The sequence below is a fragment of the Trichechus manatus genome, unplaced genomic scaffold (genome assembly GCF_000243295.1).
Source record: "Trichechus manatus latirostris isolate Lorelei unplaced genomic scaffold, TriManLat1.0 scaffold00074, whole genome shotgun sequence".
NCBI lineage: Eukaryota > Metazoa > Chordata > Mammalia > Sirenia > Trichechidae > Trichechus > Trichechus manatus.
The window spans coordinates 7,113,083-7,138,318 of record NW_004444010.1 but is presented as its reverse complement, the minus strand read 5'-3'; the positions used below and the strand labels follow the sequence as shown (position 1 = coordinate 7,138,318).

Here is a 25,236-nt window from a genome sequence, read left to right as displayed (position 1 = left end):
GGTTGTTAACCATTGTCATAGGGCAACATGTGTGCTAACTGTTTAATGAGAAACTTTTTTTTTCTGTAAACCTTCATCTAAAATGAGAATAGCAGCGCAACTGGAAGAGCGTAGTTGATGTCACTGAACTGTGCATGTAGAAATTTTTGAAAGTGTGTATCTTTGGCTATGTATATTTTCACCAAAAAAAAAAAAAAAGGTCAAGAAGGGAGAGGGTTGACATGTCATGTGGTTGTTAACCAATGTCATAAAACAATATGTGTACTAATGTTTCATGAGAAACTATTTGTTCTGTAAACCTTCACCTGGAGTGTAATTAAAAAAAAAAAAAGAAAAAAAAATTATTGGTCCAAATGGATTGGGGGAAAATACTTATCCTTCACTACAGAGTGTCTGAGAGGTATTGCTCTAACATGGGTGTCCCCAAGCCTCTCTGGTCTTTGGTTACCCATGAGGTCACATTAGCACAGACACCTGTCTGTCACTGGCTCTTTCCCCCTTTGGTGTTCACACAGGGCCTTCACTGCTTACAATGTCTGTGTACCAGCATGTCTGGGGGTCCTTAGGAGATGCCTCACATTTCTTCAAGAGCCAACCTCTCCCCCAGGCATCTGTGAACAGACACCCCATTGATCCCTGTAGCCTCTGTGATGTGGAACCTCCCGGAGCCCTGTCACACTCCCAGGGGAGGGTGCTGTCTCCTGTGCTCTCAATGTTACACAAGCTGCTTCTCCTCCACACCCTTGGAGCCAAGCTGGGTGCACACGCGATGATATTGCTTTCTTCCTCTAGGGGTCAGTTAGACAACTGGGCCTGGGCTGGGAGTGCAGCCTATCTCTTCTCCTATGATTGTCCTTCATCTCAGGCCCCACAAATAGATGCCTCAGGAATCACCTTTCAGAGGCCGATTCCAGTTTAGATCTAGCCAACCCCTCTTCCCCCGCCACCCCGTACATGACCACGTGTTTTCCAAAGAGTTTCAGGACTTGTAAAGCTCGTTTGATGACAAGCAGTCTTCCTATGCGTTGTATTTAATGCACGTTCACATCTTCTCTTAGGTTCCACGAAGCCCATTTCATCCTGTGAGCTGAAAGCTGTAACCAATGATGTGGACAGCGCAGGAAACAGAACTCTAACTTTTACGATTGTAAGTTCGCCTAGACTTGGGAGGTTGGTGAGAATAAATTCTGACAACAGCACAGAGGATGTTTCCGTTTTTACACAATATCTGGTGAGTACTGACGTCCCTGCTGGCTGAGCAGGGCCGAGGGTCTCAGCAGGGCCGGCCCGTCATTTCTCTTCATCCTGTTAAGCCAAGCTGACGTGACTCTTGCCCAGGCAATTATTCATTTCAACTGTGTTGATTTTAAATCCAGACACTTTGTAGTGAGCAGGGTGAGACACAATTGTCAGAAAACACTAAGCAAATTCAAACTTTGTGTCTAAGAAATAAAAAAAGTACCCTTTTATCATTAAAGATTGATTTAAAAAGAAATCCAAAGCATAGTTGGATAAGTAAGTCCCATAGGAGATATATGTTTGTGTGTGTATGTTTATATGTAATATTAATACCTTATTTAATATATAGTAATTATATATGTATGTGTATATACAAATATGAATGCATGTGTGTATGCATGTATGTATATGTGTGTGCAAGTAGGTATATACATATACATATGTACACACATACATATTTTTAATCTGTATCCAGAGCCATCTGTTTTAAACTTCATTGGTATTTCACCACCACTAGTACTTACTGGGGAACTCTGGTGGTGCCATGGTTAAGAGCTCTGTTGCTAACCAAAAGGTCAGCAGTTTGAATCCACCAGCTGCTCCTTGGAAACCCCATGGGACAGTTCTATCCTGTCCTATAGGTTGCTATGAGTCAGAATTGACTCAATGGCACCTGACAACAACACCACCACTGCCCACATACATAACTTCTGATTCTTTTTTTAATTTTTTTTGGCTCTCCAGAAATCTCATTGACCAGACACGTTTGTTTATATGTGATTTCATTTTCTAAAAATCTATGTTTTCAAATGATCTTCTTGAATATTACCATTTCTCTTTTTTCTATTCATTTTTATTTGTCCATGTTGAAATAGTGTGTATGTGGACCTGATAGTTGATTTGATTAGCTTTCCATGACTAAAAGATTAAAAAAAAAAAAAATCCAAAGTCATGTTTAGAGGAAATAGCGAAAGTAAACCACATGTCTGCCCTTTATCTTTGAGACATTTCTGCTGCCGTATAGTGTGACAGGATTGAATTTGACTTTTGCTTTGCAATCAGCTTTGTCTGGGATGCATTTAAGGGAGCAGGACATGAGGCTAGCAAAAGTTCTTTTTCCGCTGAAAACAGGAAGTATAAATTCTCTAGTTTACAGACACTCTCTGGAGGAAGGAAAAGAGAGTTAGGATGACAACTACATTCTGTGGGAATGTGCCCAGGGACATCAAAACAAATGCCCAGGGGCAGTTTGCATTTTGAATACTGACATACCATACAAAGATGACTTGGCTCTAACCCTAGTTCCTTTTTTGGAAAAAATAAATTGATTATGATAATTGCAAAAATATTTTTTCACTATTTTTCATTGCAAATACATACTGTTTTAGATCAGGATGTTCTAATAAGCTTTAGTGTATACAGTAGCTAGGATCCACTAGGTTATGCTGCAGTAACAAATAACTCTCCAATCTCAGTGGCTTGCCATAACAAAAATTTATTTTTCACTTACCTTGTATATTGGCTGTGGGTTGGCTAGGAGCCCTGGAGGTACAACAGTTAAGCTCTTGGCTGCTAGCTGAAAGATTGGGGGTTTGAACCCATCCAGCGGCTCTGTGAGGAAAAGACCTGGTGATCAGCTTCTGTAAAGGTTACAGCCCTATGGGGCAGTTCTACTCTGTCACATGGGGTTGCTATGAGTTGAAAGTCGACTTGACGGCACCTAACAACAACATAGGTTGACTACTGGTCTGCTCTACCTGTCTTCTTTAGTCTAGGATCTAAGCTAAAGGAGCAGCCCCTGTCTTTAGCATTTCTGTGCTTGCAACAGTGATAGTGGAACCATGCTATGACTCTTAAGGCTTGTGATCAGAAGTGCCATGTATCACTTGTGCCCACATCTCATTGGCTAAAGAGAGTCACATGAGCAAGCCTGATGTCAGTGGGATGGAGAAGTATAAACGTCTCACAGAGGGGAGGAAGTTAGTAACGGGAACGATAGTGCAATCTACCACAGTGGTAATCTGAAAACTGGAATACTGTTTTATACTAGAAGTTAGAGTACATTTTATTATGCAAACAAACAACACGTAGACTATAACACGTTTGTAAACAGCAAATTAATACCCCAGGGAAGGCAGTTATTTTAAGGTTTTATTTTTTCCTCTCATAATTCCTTCTACTTTTATGAAGAAAGAAGCAAGTATCAAGAAAACGTATTAGCGATGGCAGGTTTTAGCCATAGCAGTCGATGTGTTACATTCCCCCAGGCAGAGCTGTGGGGGGCCTGCACAACTGTGTCTAGGATAAGGGACCTTTGACCCAACTGCTGGTCCTTGTGGACTCTGCTGGAGACAGGCAACTCCAATTGGAAGCACAACCTGGGCTGTCCCACAAGTCAGGGTGGAGAGAGGAGTTTCTTTCTCCTTCCCAAATGGACCAGGTGCAGCTCTCTTCCTGCTGCACCTAGCCCTTTCCTCACCCACCATACCAGTGGTCCAGTCCAGTTCTTTGACTCAGAGGAAAATGGAGAGCTCTTTTGATTGTATACAAGGACATTAGACTATGTGTCAGGGCTTTTTATACAAGGTATATTACTGGATAGGAGTCCCGGGTTGCCAAATGGTTAAGTACTCAACTACTAACAGAAAGGTTGGCAGTTCGAACCCATGCAGAGGCACCTCGGAAGAAAGACCTGGTGATCTGCTTCAAAAAGGTCACAGCCTTGAAAACCCTATGAAGCACAGTTCTACCTTAACACACATGGCTTTGCCGTAAGTTGGAGTTAACTCGACAGCAACTGTTACCTGGTGGTTCTTCCCAGGGGCGGATTGTCCAATAGGCAAGGTAAGTACTATGCTTACCTTGTTTACAAGATTATCTATAGTGAGCAATTTCACATGTTTCCATCGCATCAAAGATTTCCTTTCTAGGTATGGCTGGCATTTGTCTCTCTCCCAACCCCACAGCACCTTCCTACAGAATAAAAGCCTCTTTTCAAACTTACAATTCCCGACAGGGGTGGATGATCCAGTAAGCAAGATAAGCATGGGCTTACTTGTGCTTATTTACTAATCTTCAGTGAACAATTTCACATGAAATTGTTCACTACAGATGATCTGGCAAGCAAGGTAAACCCTGTGCTTGCTTTGACTATTGGCTAATCTGCCCCTGCTTCTTCCTTAAGCAATGTGTAAGATACATTTAGAGTCTATAGAAATTCAGCTAAGCAGCCCATACTTTTTGTATTTTTGGTGTATGGTGTGTAGAGAGAGCATGTAATTTAGGACTCGGTCCCGTGTTGATGCTCCTTGTTCTACTACTGACTACTGGTGACTCACTCAGGACAAGTCCCTTGGCCTCTAAAGTCAGAAACTCTGGATTAGTTTTATGACTTGGGTCAAATTACTTACCATTTAAACCTCAATTTCCTTATCTTAAATGGGGAAAATAATAGTAATGGGAATTGAAATTATTTTAAACATTCACTACTTACCATGCGCAGTTCTAAGCTTTCTACCTGTGTTATTCATTATCCCCACTTTACAGACTTAGATACTAAAGCACAAGGTTAAGCAACTTGCCCCCAGTTTTACAGCTTCTAAGTAGCAGAGTCAGAATTTGAACCCAGGGTCCCTGACTCTAGGTTATGCTCCTATCCACATCCACGAGGCTATACTTTTCTCTTAAAGCTTGCATGTGAATTAAGACAGATAATAGATGTAAAATGTTTATCACACTGCCCCACATATACCTAAAAAAAAAAAAAAAATCACCCGCAAAAACAAACCCATTGCCATTGAGTTGATTCCGACTCATAGCGACTCTATGGGACAGAGTCGAACTGCCCCATAGGGTTTCCAATGCTGTAATCTTTTTTTTTTTTTTTCCATTTTTTAATTGTACTTTAGATGAAGGTTTACAGAGTAAATTAGTTTCTCAAACAATTAATACACATATTGTTTTGTGACATTGGTTGCAACCTCACGACATGTCAACACTCCCCTTCTTGTCCTTGGGTTCCCCATAACCAGCTTTCCTGTCCCCTCCTGTCTTCTCGTCCTTACCCCTGGTCTGGTGTGCCCATTTAGTCTCCTTTATTTTATGGGGCTGTCTAATCTTTGGCTGAAGGGTGAACTTTAGGGAGTGACTTCAGTACTGAGTTAAAAGGATATCTTGGGGCCCTACTCTTGGAGTTTCTCTAGTCTCTGTCAGACCAGTAAGTCTGTTTTTTTTTTTTTGGTGAGTTATAACTTTGTTCTACATTTTTCTCCAGCTCTGTCCAGGACCCTCTGTTGTGATCCCTGTCAGAGCAGTTGTTGGTGGTAGCTGAGCATCATCTAGTTGTGCTGGACTCAGTCTGGTGGAGGCTGTGGTAGTTGTAATCCATTAGTCCTTTGAACTAATCTTTCCCTTGTGTGTTTGGCTTTCTTCATTCTCCTTTGCTCCAGATGGGATGAGACCAGTGGAGTATCTTAGATGGCCGCTCACAAGCTTTTAAGACCCCAGATGCTACTCACCAAAGTAGGATGTAGAACATTTTCTTTATAAACTGTGTTATGCAAAGCTGTAATCTTTATGGAAGCAGACTGTCACATCTTTCTCCCAGAGTGGCTGGTGGGTTCGAACTGCCAACCTTTTGGTTAGCAGTCAAGCACTTAACCACTGTGCCACCAGGGCTCCTGCCTCACATATACCAAAAAATCCCAAAGTCATTGCCATCCAGTCGATTCCGACTCATAGTGACCCTATAGGGCAGAGTAGAACTGCCCCATAGGGTTTCCAAGAAATGGCTGATGGATTCGAACTGCTGACATTTTGGTTAGCAGCCAAGCTCTTAACTACTTTGCCACATATAGCAAACAATAAATGGTGACTAAGGCTCCTGTTGTCTTTATCTTTTTGTCCTTGGAAATGTGAGAAGTTCCTTTCTTCTCATAGTAGCTGAAAGACTAGCTTCACAGGGGAAGGCAATTTTCTAGGACCCTCAAATTGGCTGCTGTGTTTACCCTAACGGGCTACAGTGATTTAATTAATGGAAATGAGATAGTTAGAGGAGAATGACATTTGCTTCACTTTATAACCCACTTATTGTTTCCTTTTGAGAGAAAGTCCCTGGTGTTCTTTAGTCTCTTTCCGTGAGAGGTGATGAGAAGAGGAGACTGAGGAAAATATAAGAGGACTTCATGCCTGGAATGAGCCCTGGTGGCACAGTGGTTCAGAGCTCCTTGACTTCTAACCAAAAGGTCCACAGTTCAAACCCACTAGCCTCTCCATGGGAGAAAGATATGGCAGTCTGCTTCCTTAAAGATTATAGCTTTGAAAATCCTATGGGGCAGTTCTACCCTGTCCCATAAGGTCGCTATGAATCAGAATCCACTCGACTTGAAGTCAGTGGGTTTTTGGTTTTCATGCCTGGAGTCCTTGGTGAAGCACTGGCTGCAGGAGAAACGCAGCCTGGGGCCACGGGATCATCAAGGACCCCACCCTAGCATGTCAGAGTGGACGGACTCCAAAGTTGAGGTGTTTTTATGGGATATGTTTGGCTAAATCTCTACAAATATTATTGAAATACCCTATTTCTCCTTCCACTTGGATAGTCATAATAATGATATAATGTGTGTAAGGAAGGCAGTGTGCAAAGAAAAGCTCTGCAAGGTTATAAACCAAAAAGCTAGCTGTGGCTCCCTCAGGGTGGTAGGTTACCTGGATGTTTCAGTGGGTGTGTTTCAGAGTATAAAAATAACACATACTTATTATAAAAATAAAATCAGGAAGCGTTAAATTTATATTGAAAAAGGACAGAGCATCACTAAAAAAAATACAATTGATGTTAATCTGAAAACATTTCAATCCTGTTTAGCTTGCATATTCAAAAATAGACATTTTTATTGTTTTATTGCACATTAATATTTTATTTTTGACTTGGGAAGAAGAAGAAACATTATCTTCCTGCCTTTTGCCTTCCTAAGATCCTTTTTTCACATGCAGATGAATGAGAATTCTTTTCCTAAGTCAGCAGTCTTATGGTCTCTTGTCAAACAGGACCCTGGTCAACTCTCAGCCAACTTATGCTGGCTGCCAGGTTTATTGCCCAGCAGCTCCAGGACATTTTGGGAAGTGAAAGAAATGGTGGAGTGAGGGCTTTGGAGGTGCTGAAGATGATCAAAACCTTTTCTCTGAAATTTCTTAATGAAGCCATTTATTGAGCACATATTATGAGCCTTGGTTTGTTGCCTTCAATTTGGTTGGTGAAAAAAGACATTACTCAGGAAACAATTTTACTTGTTTGTGTTCATGTAGTCAAATGGCTTGGATTATTATTTGGCTTCCTAGACCAGTTTTTCTGATTTCAAGAATCAGTTCTAACCACTAACCTGCCAAGTGTCCAGTAGAGATTCTTTTAGGCAGTTGATGGTCACGTGCTTTTTCACATGTTTACCTTGAAGGATTAAATTGTTCCCAGATCAATACCGCTCTCAACTGGGAGAGCCAAAAATGACTGCATCATTGCGCTTAAAACCCACACTCTTTCTTGCTTTTAGTAGATAAATAAAAATGACCATTTCAATCAGTGGCTCTAGGTAGATATAGCTTATGAAAGAAATCTCAACTCTCTCCATTATGCTTAATATCATACTTTGGCAAAATTGTGGGAAAAAAATATTTGTTATGGCTGAGCTCAAGAATATTTTTTATCCCGAATAAATTCACCATTTTTTCAAGCCATACCATGTCAACCAACCAAGATAAACAAGGAACATTCTTGTTGTTTACCATTATATTATGTCTGTATAAATGGGGAAAGCTAAACCACAAAACCCTTTGCTGAAAAGGTCATATCCTGAAGAATTAAATATACCATTGCACAGAGGAGGTAAATCATTAGATTTTAAAATTAAATGAAGGCTTTCCTTCCACAAATTTAAAGAAATTGTTCATGTCAAAGAATGTATGAACAAAGTAAGACTGAATTCCATAAAGTACTTATCTCTTCCAAGTAGAGCATAAGGCTAATTGAATGGTTTTCATTGCAGTGCTTGCTTAGATAATTTAGGATTATTAAAAACAAGAGTGTTCTGGTTTTGAAGTTCACCATGCCTGGCATTTTTTCTTTTCCATAAAGCTTGTGCAGTAATTGCATTTTAGCCATTGTGCTGTTGTGGAGGGAAGATCATCCATCTTAGTCTCTATTTGCTGCTGCAATACAGATACAGGTTTCTGAGGCCACATTTAGAAAATAGTATAATTTGGGTTATGGATTTTTGTCTAATTACCTCCTTTCCCAGAATCTGGGTTTATTGCCCAAGACAATACTTAACATTTTAAGAAATTGTGAACACGTTTCCCATAGGATAGAAATTAATTTATGACAACTTAATGGAGAGTACAATGGGATCATTAAACTTTGGCCCTTTAATTTTCTGAGCAGGGAACCACCAGTGTCTTTGTGTTAGTGATTACTCCTGCCCATCCCCCACTTCGCTTTCCTGAGATCTCTTATGTAATAAGCTCAATGGCGGCTAGACTCAGTAGTTAGTTTGGACATTTTCTACCAGTTTTTTGTTTAGTCAGTTTTGGTTTTGCCATTATACTTCACTGAATATATGTGCTAATGTATTTTCTTACGTGTAGGAACTATTGAACTGTGCTATCACTTGGTCACTCATTGTTCAAACTGGAAATTGGCTGATGAGTCTTGGCCCAATGACTTTGAATAACCAAAAATGTTTCTCCCCCATAGAACTGTTGCTTCTTTCTTTGGAAAACAGATAGAACTAATCCCCATTTGAGTGATAGTGGTTTATTCTTTCTCATTGTATTAATTCCTTATGGCTGCTGTAGCGAATTAGCACAAACTTGGTGGCTTAAAACAACAGAAAAAGTTGGGCCAAAATCAAGGTGTCAGCAGGGCCATGCTCCCTCCACAGGCTCTAGGGGAGATCCTACCTTGCCTCTTCTAGCGTCTGTTGACTGCTGGAATCCCTTGGTTTGTGGCCGCATCACTTCAATCTCTGCCTCCCTAGTCATATCTTCTTTTCTTCTGTGTCAAATCTCCCTCTGCCTCTCTCTCATAAAGAATACATGTGATTACATTTAGGGTCCATCTGAATAATTCAGGATAATCGCCCCATATCAGGATCCTTAACTTAATAACATATGCAAAGTCTTTGCCATATAAAGTAATATTCATAAGTCCCAGGGATTAGGACCTGATACCTTTACATTTGTAGCCTACTACAGTCATGTATATAAAAGACAAGATGTCCCATGCTACCTTCTGCAGTTTGCTCATGAGTCACCTTTTATATGATTTCATTCGGTAGTCTTACTAAAGGTCTACACAGTTGTAACGGCCTAAGACTTGTGAGAATCTATGTTCACTTCTATGGTGATCAATGGATATATTGCTGCGTTCCTTACAAAGCTTTTTGCTCAAGTAGATTTCTGCAGGGACTGACTCAGTCATGGAGGGTCATGAGCCACTACCTTTTGGATAATTTGGACTAGCTTTTCAATTCCCTATTTCTAGCTGGAAATTTCCAGATATCACTTTTAAACTTAGATTTCCTAAAATGCCTCTTCTACCTATTTTTAGTCAAGGGACTCATTCTTGGGATTTAACCTAATCCCACTTTATTTAGCCTGATACCTGGTTACTCTCTAAACCTTGGCATGCTGGGCTGCCCCGGACTCCTGACCCCTTCTGAGAACTTTGAACCTTCTATGCGTAGCTGCTCTCTGTGATCATAATGATGTCAGTGCTGGGTGAAATGAGAAAGAGCACACGGAAAGGAGTTATTCCTCTGAGCATTCTTTCAAGAATGCAGAATCTTGGCATCTTTAGAATCTTAGCATTAAGGACTTTTTGGTTAACCTACATTGAACCTTAGAAATTTTTCTGTCTTGAATTGTTTGTCTTTCTGTAGCCTCCTTTCCCTATGAATTTCTGCCCAAGATAGATTTTTTGGTCAGTTCTCTTTCCCTTGTTCCTCCTGGCCAATCATTGTTCTGTCCAGAGACATGGACCTTTGACAAGCCATTATCTTGTGGAGAATCAAGGGAGTGAATTCTGTTTCTATCTCTTCCTCCTTCTTCTCCCACCTGACCCTGAGATAATTTGGGTACTCTTCTTCTCCAATGGAAATTTCAAAGCTGTGATTGACTTTTAGGTCCCACTGTGGGAATGATCAGTGTAAATGGCTCCTTCTCTGGTTTTCTTATGAGGACCATATCCAAACCAGTTGCCACTGAGTTGATTTTGACTCATAGTGACCCTGTAGGACAGAGTAAAACTGCCCTATAGGGTTATCAGGACCATAAAAAGCTATACTTAGAAACACCCTCAGAATAAAGATATGCTCTAGCCCTGCCTTCTGGCCTAGCTTGACAATTCTGTTTTCCTCACACTCAGTCCTGTCCACACTTACTTCTGTGGACCTAAGGAATAACTTGAGGAAAAAAAAATTATCAGATTCCATGCCATAATTGACTCCACCAAGCATGATGTATCAGAGCTCCCGCTTCATCCCTAGATTCACCCAAGGGCATTCATAATGACCCTCAGCTCTCTGACCTCTACGTTTAAAAAGCATAGCCTCAAGCATGCAGGACTCTGTTAGTTACCTTGGGACCCAGATAGGAATTGCTGTCTGCCTGGAAGCAAGTGGAAACTTCTTTCCCTTCATTCCCACCCTCTTTTCCTCATTGTCTTATGAGAAAGGCTCTATCTGATCAACAATGGCAGTGATGTAGATGAACTGGAATACAGCCTTTCCTTAATTTGCCATTTAAAATAAATACAGTGTATATAGGATTAGTCATTTTCTTTGAATCTTTACAAGGTTGGACAAGCTCTGGCCAGTAGTGACTGTGTCCTAGCTAGGCCAGACCACAAAATGGCATTTGTCCTAGTCAAACCTGCCAACTGACTGTCCATATTATTAGACTCCTTGGGGGTAGGAGAGCGTATCTGGTGAACTTCTATGTTGGTGGCATACTGGTTAAGAGCTACGGCTGCCAACTAAAAGGTCAGCAGTTCAAATCCACTAGATGCTCCTTGGAAACTCTATGGGGCAGCTCTACTCTGTCTTATAGGGTCACTATGAGTTGGAATCAACTCGATGGCAATGGGTCTTTTTTGGTTTTCAGTGTTGCCTAGAGTCTCATTGAGTTTTCTGAACAGTAGGTGCAGCTCTTCAATAGGAGAAAAAGTGTGGACTCTGGGAGTCACGCAGGACTAGGTTTAAAACTGGGTTCTCCCACTTATTAGCTGTTGGTGAATTATTTAAATTTTTCTGAGCCTCAGGTTTTTACAAATCTGTTAAATGGGCATAACAAGTCCTCCAAAACAAAATTAAACAAAATGAGTTACATAAAGTGCCTGTCATGTATTTGGGGCTCAGTAAATGTTAGGTACTATCTATGAGTTTTTGTTAAATAAGTGGGTAAGGAATATTCTTGAATGCCTTATTTCTACTGCTTTGTGATTATAAATATACTTTATAATTGTTTTATAAAGTACTTCTAAATACGTATTCATTAAACAAATATTTAATGAAATGCCAAGTACAGAGTGGTGAACGAATACCTAATACTTATGTACAACACAATGAGAAGCTTTAGAATATGTGCCAAGATTCCAGTCTATAAATTCCATTGTTTTTATGGCTACAGATTTTATTAGGCATATTTTAGAACTTGCTGATTGCATGATATTCTCATGCTGTGGTTCACAATAAAAAGTGAGTGTAGCCTTACATCTTAACATCCCCTGATACTGCAGTAAGGAATTGGTTAGTGAGGACTTGAAAGACCTGGCAATTCCCAGGGCCTGCCATTTTAAACATTGATACATTGGTAGACTTATTATGTCAAACGCGTATCATGAGTGAGATGTTACTCTCTATTTTAATGCAGAAAGGAAGTTTCAGAGAGGTTAAACAACATGAACAAGGGCCACAGAGCTGGAAATTGGCAGCACTGATCTTTAAATTTAGGTCTTACCAATCCAAGATTCAAAATCTACTAACCTCTCTGCTTCCATCTTTATTAAGGGTCATTTTTTTTCATTGGGGGATGAAGAGGAGTAATTCAGGCAGTTGGAGCCACCGAGACCCCGATAAACTCCTGTAGGAGGAAGAGCCCTCATCTACAAATCTGGAGATGTGACTTCTGGTCCTGTGATTGGGGAGGAGCTGAGGAGGGAGGGTAGTTCTCTAATTTCCCAATTTCTCTGAGCTTTTCAGCAACCTTTTAGCTATAAACTTTAACTCATCACAGAAAGGTCAATAGGATTTTGGGTTTTCTTAGAGCCGAATCTGTCTCTTTTAATGATAACAAGTGTTTTTCTTCGTGGTTCTGTAGAAATTGGAGATAGGAGATCCAGAAGGTTTGAATCTTAGAGATATAAGAGATATTGTAATATTGTTCCTTCAAATTAAAGCACTACTATGAGAAGGTTTAGGATTTAGAACCACTCATTTATAGGTCAGAAACCCTCGTGGTGTAGTGGTTAAGAGCTATGGCTGCTAACCAAAAGGTCGACAGTTTGAATCCACCAGGTGCTCCTTGGAAACTCTATGGGGCAGTTCTACTCTGTCCTATAGGGTTGCTATGAGTTGGAATCGACTCAAGGGTAACGGGTTTATGGGTTTATTTATAGGTCAGGTAGGAAGAGAGCCTTGTTAAAGTCTTAAGAAATGGACTAAAATAGGAGGGGGCATGTCTGAAAAGGAGCCCTGGTGGCAAAGTGGTTAAGCACTTGGCTGCTAACCGACAGGTCAGCAATTCAAACCCATCAGCCACTCTACTGGAGAAAAAGTCCAAGTGATCTGCTGCAGTGAAGATATTATAGCCTAGGAAACTCTATGGAGGAAGTTCTGCTCTGTCATATAGGGTCATTATGAGTCAAAATCGACTGGACAGCTCACGACAACATGTTTGAAATAGGAAAAAACATTTCTTGATTTCAGAGTGCCCAAGACCTTTATGCTTTGACTTTCTTCTCCTAATTCTGCATATATTGGGTCATCAGAGAAAAAAATTGTTCTTAGTCACTTCTTGAAGTTGATGTGGTAAAACATTACAGGATTTACTTTTTTATTTAATTATTTATTTTAACTTTTTATTTTGAGTAATCTCAGACTTCCAGAACAAATGCAAAAAAGTATAAAGAATTCCCATATACTCTTCACCCATATTACCCAAATATTAGCATTTTACCGCATTTGCTATATCAGTTTATAGATGCACACACACACACACACACACAATTTTTGAAAGCAAGTTGCAGATAGGATTCCTCTTTACTTTTAAATACTTCACTGTATATTTCTAAAAACAAGGCCTTTTATATAATCACAGTATAATTTTTAAAATCAGGAAATTAATATTGATAAAATACTAATATCTAATCTATAGACCCTATTCAAATTTCACAGATTGTCCCATTAACACCCTTAATTGTTCTTGTTGTTAGGTGCCATCAAGTCGATTCCGACTCATAGCGACCCTATGTACAACAAAATGAAACAGTGGCCCGTCCTGCATCATCCTCAGCATCGTAGTTCTGTTTGAGCCCATTGTTGTAGCCACTGTGTCAATCCATCTCGTCCTCTTTTTTTGCTGACCCTCCATTTACCAAGCATGATGTCCTTCTCCAGGGGTTGGTCCCTCCTGATAACATGTCCAAAATATGTGAGATGAAGTCTTGCCAACCTTGCTTCCAAGGAGCATTCTGGCTGTATTTCTTCCAAGACAGATGTGTTCGTTGTTTTGGCAGTCCATGGTATATTCAATATTCTAGTGAAGAATATTGAATATTGAATGCCCTTAATAGTAAAGGAAAAAAACCCACAGGATGTTGTTACTATAGCTGCCTTTGAGTCAGCCCCCTACTCATGACGGCCCTGACTCATGATGGCCCCGTGTACAATGGGATTGGACTGTTGTGATCCATAGGGTTTTTGTTTGATTTTTGGAAGTAGATGGACAGGCCTTTCTTCTTAGTCTGTCTTAGTCTGGAAGTTCTGCTGAAACCTGTTCAGCATCATAGCAACACACAAACCTCCACCTGCAGACAGTTGGTGGCAGTGCTTGAGGTGCATTAGCATGGAATCAAACCCGTATCTCCTCACATCCAAGGCCGGAATTCTACCACTGAACCACTCACTGAATCACTGTTGTCCCAATCAACAGGATAAAGTCATTTAGTTGTCATGTCTCTTTAATTTCATTTAATCTGGAACACGTTGTCTCTCATGTTTGGCTTGCCATTTTTATGTCAAAACCTTGCCATTTTTTGAACAGTACAGGTCAGTTGTGTGTAGAATGTCCCTCAACTTGGTTTTAGCTCATGTTTCCTCATGATCAAATTCAGGTTATGTATTTTTGGCAGGGATACCATAGAGATGCTGGCTGCTTCTCAGAGCATCCTGTCCAGAGGCGCTGATGTGTACTTTTTCCCATTAATGATGATGTTTACCTTCATCACTTGGTTAAGGTGCTGTCTTCCAGGTTTCTCCACTGTAAGTAATGGTACTGTTTCCCTTTAGTAATTGATAAGCATTTTGTGTGGAGATACTTTGAAACTATTTAAATATCTTGTTTCTCATCACTCTTTAGCCCACAAGTTTTAGCAACCATTTTAGGATTCTTTCCTGAAACATTTATTAAATGGTGGTTGCCAAGTGATGATTTTCTCATTCTGCTTTTCCTTTACACTTAGAGTTAAAATTATACACCATTGAATTTCTAATGACATTCCAGAAAGATTCAATGTGTAAAAGGGAAAATATTTGGACTAATATAAATTTGTAGGAAATAAAAATCCTCCCCTGCACCTTAATCCCAAAGCGCAGGTATTCAGTCAAGTGGCTTATCTATCCATATTAAATACAGTGGAAATATGCACAGCTGTTGGAATTTGTTCCTAAAGCCATGTTCTATTTGAGGTGACAAAATTCCTAACCCTCTCTGAGATCCTGTTCTCCTCAGGTTTACCCCACACATTTTTTTTTCTTAAAGTTTAGCCTAATTCTCACCTTCCTGGCCCTTTCCCAACACATGCACCTTAGAACCTGACTCATAAAGTTGGAGAGATGGCCAGGGTAATGCTCTCTTTTAAACATTAAAAATTCTACTCACCTGCAAACCTCTTTCAGGGCATGACTGGCAAGCTGACATTAGACAGACATCCTTATTCCCTTTTACTTCTAGCTCAGCACTATCAATTACCTGATATCCAGTCTTAAAGCCCATACATTCAAGGTGCATCTAGTTAAATTCTCTCTCCACTCTCGAGTGTAAAACAAGCCAGTTGTTTATTCACACTTAATTTCTCACTTCTGGAAATGTCTTCTCAAAAACAGAACCCATAACAGACCTCTCCTCTACTAGACTCATGAAGTGCAAAACTGTGTTCAGGATCCTTCACCAGTTATGGCCCCCCAGAGATTTCTGACTTCTTCTCCATCTTCCTCATCTATAAGAACCATTCCTTCCCTGGGACAATCACTGTCCATACTGTAGATATCGGATGATCCTTAGATTATTCCAATAACTTGTTATATGTTTTTTTCAGGGAAGTTGATTTTCATTTATACCAAAGATCAATGGATAAAATCAACCAGCTTCCAAGAAAACCTTTCCTCCTGGTTAATAGACGATGCTACTTTTAATATTAGGAAACGGGATCTCTTTTGCTTTGTAATATCATGTCTCTTGTAAGCGGAGTATAAACCTGTTAGGAACCATCCTCTTATCCAAATTCCTTAGCACAGGCACCTTTTTCTGGGAGGAGCAATGTATTTATGACTAATATTGTGTCATAAATCTAAAGCTGGAAATAGAAATGGTGTGACTGCTAAATTAACATGACTTTTTTCCCCAGAAACTGCTGGGACTTGAGTCACTAGAAAGTACCATCTCTGTGGAAACTTCAGTTTCTCACAACTAACCTTGCTTCTTTGTCTATGAGGAAATGTTGAGAGATGAGATTTCCCCATTTAAAATCTCCAAATGTCAGCATTTCCTTATCTCATCCTTGAATGGGATCAGGAACAAAAAAAAAAAAAACCTCACACTAACAGGTTTTGGCCACTTTGGGGACAAGGAGCTTATATTTCATGGAAACTCACTACACCAAATGCTTATCGAGAACTCTGGTTCTAAATACATCCACTGTACCAGCACTGAACCAGAGCAGTGTATCTCTAGAGACCCAAACTTCTGTAATTAATACAGTATTTACAAATATTTACTGGTGAAGTAGACTCAGCAGCTCCTTAAATTATATGATCGTTTATCCTAGGCACTTTTGAATTGGACACACAATCCCTTGGAAAAATCCACCTGCATGTTCAATGTATTGTACAAGGTAGCTGGTTAAAAAAGGTATGGTCCATAGGAATTAAGGATTGAGTGTTTTATCTCTAGCCTTCCCTTCCATAATTAAAGTTATGGAGCTTTCAATCACTGTTGTTTGAGGAAGGTTTACCTACATGGTGTCTGGACAACAACACACCGTGGGTAGACCCATCCCCATCAATTGAATTAGAAAGGACATTGACAGGCAACAAGCATTAGGGACTTAGATTAAATCTTGAAGGCAAGGGGGAGGCAATTTGAACATCAATGATAATAATAACTGCAATGAAATGAAATACATTATATATTAAAATTTATGAGTTTATAATGATTCAGGGAAAAAAAGCAAACAAACAAAACCAATCCAATGGTCACGTTTGGAAGTTGGAGGCAGGGCATTTTTCCTGTCTTTCCTGTATGAACTGTATTTCAATGTAACCAAACAGCTGATGAGGGAAAGTTTTTTATAGAAGAATTCCATATAAGAAATGAAGAAGGAATCATAATATGAAGAATGTCACTGTTTTGTCATTGTAAAAATAATGGATTTAGTCAATAGTATCAATGACTCTCTAAAACTATAAGGAGACAGGCTGATGGAAAACTTTAAAATAAATGGATCGACCTGGCAACACTAAAATCTATCTACCAATCTTAACATATGTAAAAGAGAGATACCAAACATTATTTTGCCTTATGATGAAATGTAATAGGAAACATACACTACAACCTGTAAAGTATTCTTACCAAAGGATTAAACCCGATTCTTATTAAGCCTCTAGACTTAACTATCCATATACAGGACATACAGGGAACAGAGGAACATGTTAAACAACACCATAAGGATGCAATTAGTAACATCCAGGATGTAGGAAGTTCTATAGGACAAATAACCTAATTTCTTCAACAAATGTTGTTGTTAGGTGCCGTTGAGTCATTTCTGACTCCTGGTGACCCTATGTACAACAGAATGAATTACTGCCCGGTCCTGTGCCATCCTCACAACCCTTGCTATGATTGAGCCCATTGTTGCAGCTACTGTGGCAATCCATCTCCTCTTTTTTTGCTGACCCTGTACTTTACCAAGCATGACGTCCTTCTCCAGGGACTGGTCCTTCCTGATAATAACATGTCCAAAGTAAGGGAGATGAAGTCATACCATCCTCCCTTCTAAGGAGCCTTCTGGCTGTACTTCTTCCAAGACAGATTTGTTCATTTTTCTGGAGGTCCATTGTATAGTCAATAGTTTTCACCAACTCCATAATTCAAACATGTTAATTCTTCTTTGGCCTTCCTTATTCATTGTCCAGCTTTCGCGTGCATAGGAGGCGATTGAAAACACATGGCTGGGGTCAGGTGTACCTTAGTCCACAAGGTGACATCTTTGATTTTTAACACTTTAAAGAGGTCTTTTGCAGCAGATTTGCCCAATGCAATATGTCCTCTGATTTTTTTGACTGCTGCTTCCATGGGTGTTGATTGTGGATCCTAGTAAAATGAAATCCTTGACAACTTCAGCATTTTCTCAGTTTATCATGATATTGACTATTGGTCCAGTTGTGAGGATTTTTGTTTTCTTTATGTTGAGGTGTAATCCATACTGAAGGCTGTAGTTTTTGATCTTCATCAGTAAGTACTTCAAGTTCTCTTCACTTTCGGCAAGCAAGGTTGTGTCATCTGCATATCGCAGGTTGTTAATGAGTCTTCCTCCAATTCTGATACCACATTCTTCATATAGTCCTGCTTCTCAGATTATTTGCTCAAGATACAGATTGAATAAGTATGGTGAAAGTATACAACGCTGACACACACCTTTCCTGGCTTTAAACCACACAGTATCCCCTTGTTCTGTTCGAACAACTGCCTCTTGATCTATGTATAGGTTCTTTATGAGCACAATTAAGTGTTCTGGAATTCCCATTCTTCTCAATGTTATCCATAATTTGTTATGATCCACACAGTCAAATGCTTTTGCATAGTCAATAAAACACAGGTAAACATCTTTGTAGTATTCTCTGCTTTCAGCCAAGATCCGTCTCACATCAGCAATGATATCTCTTGTTCTACCTCCTCTTCTGAATCTGGCTTGACTATCTGGCAATTCCCTGTCAATGTACTGCTGCAATTGTTTTTGAATTATCCTCAGCAAAATTTTCCTTGCATATGACATTAATGATATTGTTCAATAATTTCCTCATTCTGTTGAATCACCTTTCTTTGAAATGGGCACAAATATGGATCTCTTCCAGTCAAACGGTCAGATAGCTGCCTTCCAAATTTCTTAGCATGTATGAGTGAGCACTTCCAGCATTGCATCTGTTTATTGAAACATCTCAGTTGGTATTCTGTCAATTTCCAGAACCTTGTATTTTGCCAGTGCCTTCAGTGTAGCTTGGACTTCTTTCTTCAAATATCATTGGTTCTTGATCATACGCTACCTCTTGAAATGGTTGAACATTGACCAGTTCTTTTTGGTACAGTGACTCTGTGTATTCCTTCAATGTTCTTTTGATGCTTCTTTGGTTGTTCAATTTTTTTGCCCAGAGAATCCTCAATATTGCAACTCTAGGCTTGAAATTTTTCTTCAGTTCTTTCAGCTTGAGAAATGCTGAGCATGTTCTTCCCTTTTGGTTTTCTAACTCCAGGCCTTTGCACATTTCATTATAATACTTTGCTTTTTCTTCTTGAGCCCCCTCTTTGAAAACTTCTGTTCATCTCTTTTACTTCATCGTTTCTTCCATTTGCTTTAGCTAGTCGATTTTCAAGAACAGGTTTCAGAGTCTCTTCTGACATCCATTTTGTTCTTTTCTTTCTTTCCTGACTTTTTAATGAAGTTTGCTTTCTTCATATATGATGTCCTTGATGTCATCCCACAGTTCATCTGGTCTTCGGTCATTAGTGTTCAATGCATCAAATCTGTTCTTGAGATGGTTTCTAAGTTCAGGTGTGATGTATATTCAAGGTCGTATTTTTGCTGTCATGGAGTTGTTTTAATTTTCTTCAGCTTCGTCTTGAACTTACATGTGGGCAGTTGACGGTCTGTTCTGCAGCCAGCCCCAAGCCTTGTTCTGCCTGAACAACAAATAAATAAGAGAAAAATCAGAGAAGGGGAACCTACAGATTAAAATACACCTATGAGAAGTACCAAACAAATGTGATGTGTAGACTTTTAGGGTCTTGACTTAAACAAAGCCAACTATGTAAAATAGAAAGCATTAGATGATCAAAGAAATTTGAACACTGATTTTATATTTGATGTATTAAGTAATTATTATTAATATTTAGGCATGACAGTAGTATTATATTCACGTTTTAAAAAAGTCATCTTTTACTCCACTGGTCTCATCTCTTCGGGAGCAAGTGAGAATGAAGAGAACAGGATACAACGAAAAGATTAGTCCAAAGGACTAATTGTCCACAGCTACCAAGATCTTCACCGGACTGAGTCCAGTACAGCTAGATGGTGCCCGGCTACCACCGCTGACTGCTCTGACCAGGATCACAACAGAGGGTTCTGGACAGAGCTGGAGAAAGATGTAGAGCATAATTCTAACTCACAAAAAAAAAAAAAAAACAAAAGACCAGATTTACTGGCCTAAAGGAGACTGGAGAAACCCCGAGAGTATGGCCCCCAGACACCCTTTTAGCTCAGTGGTAAAGTTACCTTCGAGGTTCACTGATCAGCCTGCGAGTGGACAGCCCAGTAAAACCATGAGAGTAACGAGGTACAGGAGTCCAGTGACAAGGCCCAGAAGGCAGAAGGGGAGTAGGAAGCTGATGATAGGGAACACAAAATAGAGTAAGGATATTGTTGATGTGTTGTGAGATTGTTAACCATTGTCATAGGGCAACATTTGTAGTAACTGTCAGATGGGAGACTATTTTGTCCTGTAAGCCTTCATCTTAAGTGAGAATAACAGCATAATTAGAAGAGCGTAGTCAATGTCACTTAAATGTGTATGTAAAAAACACTTTTGAAATGGCGTATCTTTGGCTATGTGTATTTTCACCAAAAAAAAAAAAAAAAAGTTGAGTATTTAGAGGGTTAAAATGTTGTGGGGTTGTTAACCAATGTCATAAAACAGCATGTGTGTTACTGTTACATGAGAAACTATCTGTTCTGTAAGCCTTCACCTGAAGTACAATAAAATATTAAAAAAAAAAAAAAAAAAAATTCATCTTTTACCAATCCTTACTAAAGCATTTACAGATAAAATGATATGATGCCTGCAATTTGCTTCAAAATAATCTACTGCATAGAAAAGTGGGTTGTTGTTGTTAGGTGCTGTCGAATCATTTCTGACTCATAGTGACCCTACGTACAACAGAATGAAATCCTGATCGGTCTTGCACCATCCTCATGATTGTTGTTATGCTTGAGCCTATTGTTGCAGCTACCATGTCAATCCATCTCACTGAGGGTCTTCCTCTTTTTCACTGACTTTCTACTTTACCAAGCATGATATCCTTCTTCAGGGACTGGTCCCTCCTGACAACATGTCCAAAGTATGTGAGATGAAGTCTCATCATCCTTGCTTCTAAGGAGAATTCTGGCTATACTTCTTCCAAGACAGATTTGTTGGTTTTGTTGGAAGTCCATGGTATAGTCCATATTCTTCACTAACACCACAACTCAATGGCATCAATTCTTCTGCAGTCTTTCTTATTCATTGTCCAGCTTTTGCATGCGTATGAGGGTATTGAAAATACCATGGCTTGGGTCAGGCATGCCTTAGGCTTCAAGGTGACAGCTTTGCTTTTTAACACTTTAAAGAGATCTTTTGCGCAGATTTGCCCAATGCAATGCGTTTTTTGATTTCTTGACTGCTGTTTCCGTGCTCATTAACTGTGGATCCAAGTAAAATGAAATCCTTGACAACTTCAATCTTTTCTCCGTTTATCATGATGTTGCTTGTTGGTTCAGTTGTGAGGATTTTTGTTTTCTTTATGTTGAGGTGTAATCCATACTGAAGGCTGTGGTCTTTGATCTTCATCAGTAAGTGCTTCACGTCCTTCGCTTTCAGCAAGCAAGGTTGTGTCATCTGCGTAATGCGGGTTGTTAACGAGTCTTCCTCCACTCCTGATGCCACATTCTTCTTCATATAGTCCAGCTTCTCGGATTATTTGCTCAGCATACAGGTTGAATAAATAGAGGGTAGGAATATATATGAAACAAGATTGATTATGAGTGGATAATTGTTGAAACTGTCTGACAGTGGCGGCTTATTATAAACTTTCTATAATATAGATACTTCCATCATTGGTCATCTCAAAATCAATGTATTTTTATTTCTCTGATGACTATATCATTTTTGTAAGAGAAAATTACAAAGATTTGACAAATGAGTTACCATCAGCTTAATATTACTGCATTCATGCAGATATGTGCAATACATGGACCATAAGTAGAGTAAACCTTGAAAAGACATATCTCCTTCAGTTAGGATATCTGTTAATCCTTGTATCATCCCTGAAACCAGGGACTGATTTTTCTAACTGTCTGGCCAGGTCAATGAAAGGCTGATATTATATCAGCATACTGACCTTGAGAACACAGGCTGGGCTGCAGAAGACTTTTTCATGTTCACAACATCCTCCCTGCCAGCAACTCTAGGCCCTGAGATGTTTCGTATTACTGTTTCATATGAAATCAATGATCCTCATCAGCAGAGTCGTCTGCTTGCAAATACAGGTAAAGCCAACAAGATATGGTCAGTGCCTTATTTATGATTATTAAAGAAGGGACAGTTTGGAAATCAATCTTTTCAATGCCTTGATATCAACCTTTGAAATAAAACTTGTACTGTTTATCCAAAATTGTAATTTCTTTACACGTAATCTCTCTCCAGACCTCTTCTATTTCCTCTCATAAGCCTTAATGATGTATTGGGGTAAGGATGGCAAATTAGCTTTAAAGAATTTTATTTGTGCCTCCCAAAGTCCTCCTATGGGGCTTCACCATGCCCATGATGGAAAACTGTTGATAGAAAATGAAAATGAGAAATAGCGTTGGTTCTTGAAAGGAATGAGATATTGAAAGGAAAGGGATATTGCACCTTTTCTTATGACAAGAGAAAATGTAGTAGTATGTAAGTTAGGAAATCAACATTTTATAAGTGAATCTAAAAGTTGTAATGCTTCTTTGCTTGAAATGTTGAGCTGGTAGTATGTGTGTGTGTGAAAAATAAAATTTATTTTTTTCATTTGCCTTGGGTAGCAATGCTAGTTAAATACTTGAGCAACCAAGGTGTTTTGAGGAATACACTAGGCCAGGCAAATTTGAGGGAGAAAGCACTTTACAGCTGTCATATGAAAATTCTAATGAAATACAACTTTGTTCTTCGTATTTATGTTTTAATAGGAGCTGCTGTCAAGGAGGGAGACAAAGTTCTGATTGACCAGTCTAAATTAGATGCTTCCAATCTCTTATTTAAACTACACAAGTCTCAGCGTTCTTCTTATGAAATATGGTTCCAGGTTACATCTCTTCCTCACCACGGAACCATTATGATTGGAGAAAGAAATATTACCAAAGGAAAACCGAATTTCTCCCAGTATATAATTAATAAATTTGGAATCACATACTTTCACGATGACTCTGAATCACTGACTGATAATTTTACCTTTGCTGTTTGGCCAAACCAAAAGAGCAAGTCCTCCACCAAGCCAGAGGCTGACTTTCTTGAAGAGATGTTTAATATCACCATCTCTCCCGTGAATGACCAGGCACCAGAATTAAAGACAAAAGGACTTCAATTGAAAGTTTTGCAGGGCAGTAGGGTGGTTGTGGGACCCGAAAACCTGAAAGTGGAAGATCTAGACAGTCCCCCAGAGGAGATCAGATATGTGATTATCCGTAACCCTAGTAATGGCTTTTTGGCAATGGATTACCATCCAGACACACCTGTTCACCATTTTACACAAGCTGACATTGATAACTCCCAAGTGTGGTTTGTACAGGATGGAAGCCCATCCTCTGGAGTGTTTTACTTTAGTGTGACTGATGGCAAACATCGCCCACTCTACAAGCTCTTCCACCTGGATGTCACCCCCATCTCCATCACCCTCGTGAACCTCACTGACCTTCATCTCCCACAAGGCCAGACAACCATTTCAATCACCAATGCTCACCTGTCAGCAGTGACTAATGGGAGGAGCCCCCAAATCACTTACAAGGTCACACAGCCCCTCCAGCATGGGCATCTGCTGATTGAAAACCAGGTGGTCACCAGCTTTGAAGAGGAAGATTTGTATTCAGGAAGACTCTCTTACAACATGACAAATCTCACTGCCTCAGAGGACCAGCTACAGTTCTCACTGTTTACTTCAGAAAGCAACCTGACAGGACAAACACTGAGCATCAGAGTTCAGCCTTTACTGCAGGTTACGTCAAACCTGAAAATTGCCAACAGAGTGGCTCACCGGCTGAGGAGAAAGGATCTGGATGCTACTGAGCTTGCTAATATGACTAACAGTGATCCCAAATTTGAAGTGATAGCACCCCCTGCCCATGGAAGACTTGTAAGAAGAGCAGGTTGCAACACTTCAGTGGAAGACACTACATTGTTCACTCAATGGGACATTGACCAAGGGCTGTTAATGCTAGACCCACATGCTAATCTAACAGGCACCGATATGCTGAATGATTCCTTCACTTTCTTGCTCAGGGCAGACCACGTGCAGCCAGCAATAAGTTATCTCCCCTTCACCATTGTGCTACCGGACCCCTTACTTTTGCAAAATTTTACCTCAGATGTTCCTTTATTAGTTACTGCAGATAACCTTGTAACCTCAGATCCCTCTCAGGAAAAGTCTGTGGTTTCTTTAGGACTCACAGCACAAACAGAAATTATGGGAAAGCTGACCCAGACCAGATGGCAGGAAACAGATTCCTGGGGCCGTCATAGTGCTGAAGAGCCTACTGTGGATGGGAAGACCTCTTCCAGCAGGGCTGTTTGGCCACCAGCCACCACCAAGGTCAGCCTTGGGACAGCTACCCAACTCAGTGAGAGCAGCTACCCACTGATGGTCATCATACCCTTGGCTGCAGTGGTCTTCCTGCTGATGGTGATTGCAGTGGCCTTGTGTGGTTGGCTACTGGGCTGGAAGGTAGAAAAAGCAAAACCTCTTATCAAGCCCCAGACCAACCCAGAACCCACAGCCCCAAGAACTAGACCAGAAAGGAGTATAACCGTTCCTACTGTCACAGTGATGCCACTTATAAAAAGCTCCAGCAGCCCCCAAGTCAGCCCCCTAAGGGCCCCACAATGTGAGCAGATGGCTTCTCTAGTGGCTGAGCCAGTGGAAAAATGTGCTCCTTGGGAGACATCGATGAGCTTAGATCCCGACATGGTGAAACTCTGCCGGCAAACCAACCCAGCACTAAAGCACAACCAGTACTGGGTATAGGCTCTTGTTTCGTATTGACCATCTACCGTGTTCCAGGTACTGGGATAGGCACTGAGATACAATGGCAAAGAAATGCTGGTTGAATCAGCTGTAAGCAGCCTGGCCCTGCCAGTCACCCAATGCTCAGAATTTGTTGGATGTTGGTGGGTGTTTATTGTAACTAATGCTCATCTTAGGCCTCTCCACAGTGGACTTGTATGCCCTCTTCTGGATCTGACTTTC

The 25,236-nt window shown here is 40.1% G+C and overlaps 1 protein-coding gene across 1 annotated transcript in view; it reads left to right on the top strand.

Annotated features, from left to right (window-relative positions):
- Window positions 1-25,014, top strand: part of LOC101359113 (chondroitin sulfate proteoglycan 4-like) — a 74,579-nt gene extending 49,565 nt beyond the window's left edge. Inside the window, exons 8-10 of the mRNA XM_004380502.1 lie at window positions 1,059-1,147; window positions 22,114-22,297; window positions 22,967-25,014. Coding sequence (XP_004380559.1) covers window positions 1,059-1,147; window positions 22,114-22,297; window positions 22,967-25,014 — 2,321 coding nt within the window. The remainder of the gene's footprint in view (window positions 1-1,058; window positions 1,148-22,113; window positions 22,298-22,966) is intronic.
- Window positions 25,015-25,236: the final 222 nt, after the last annotated feature.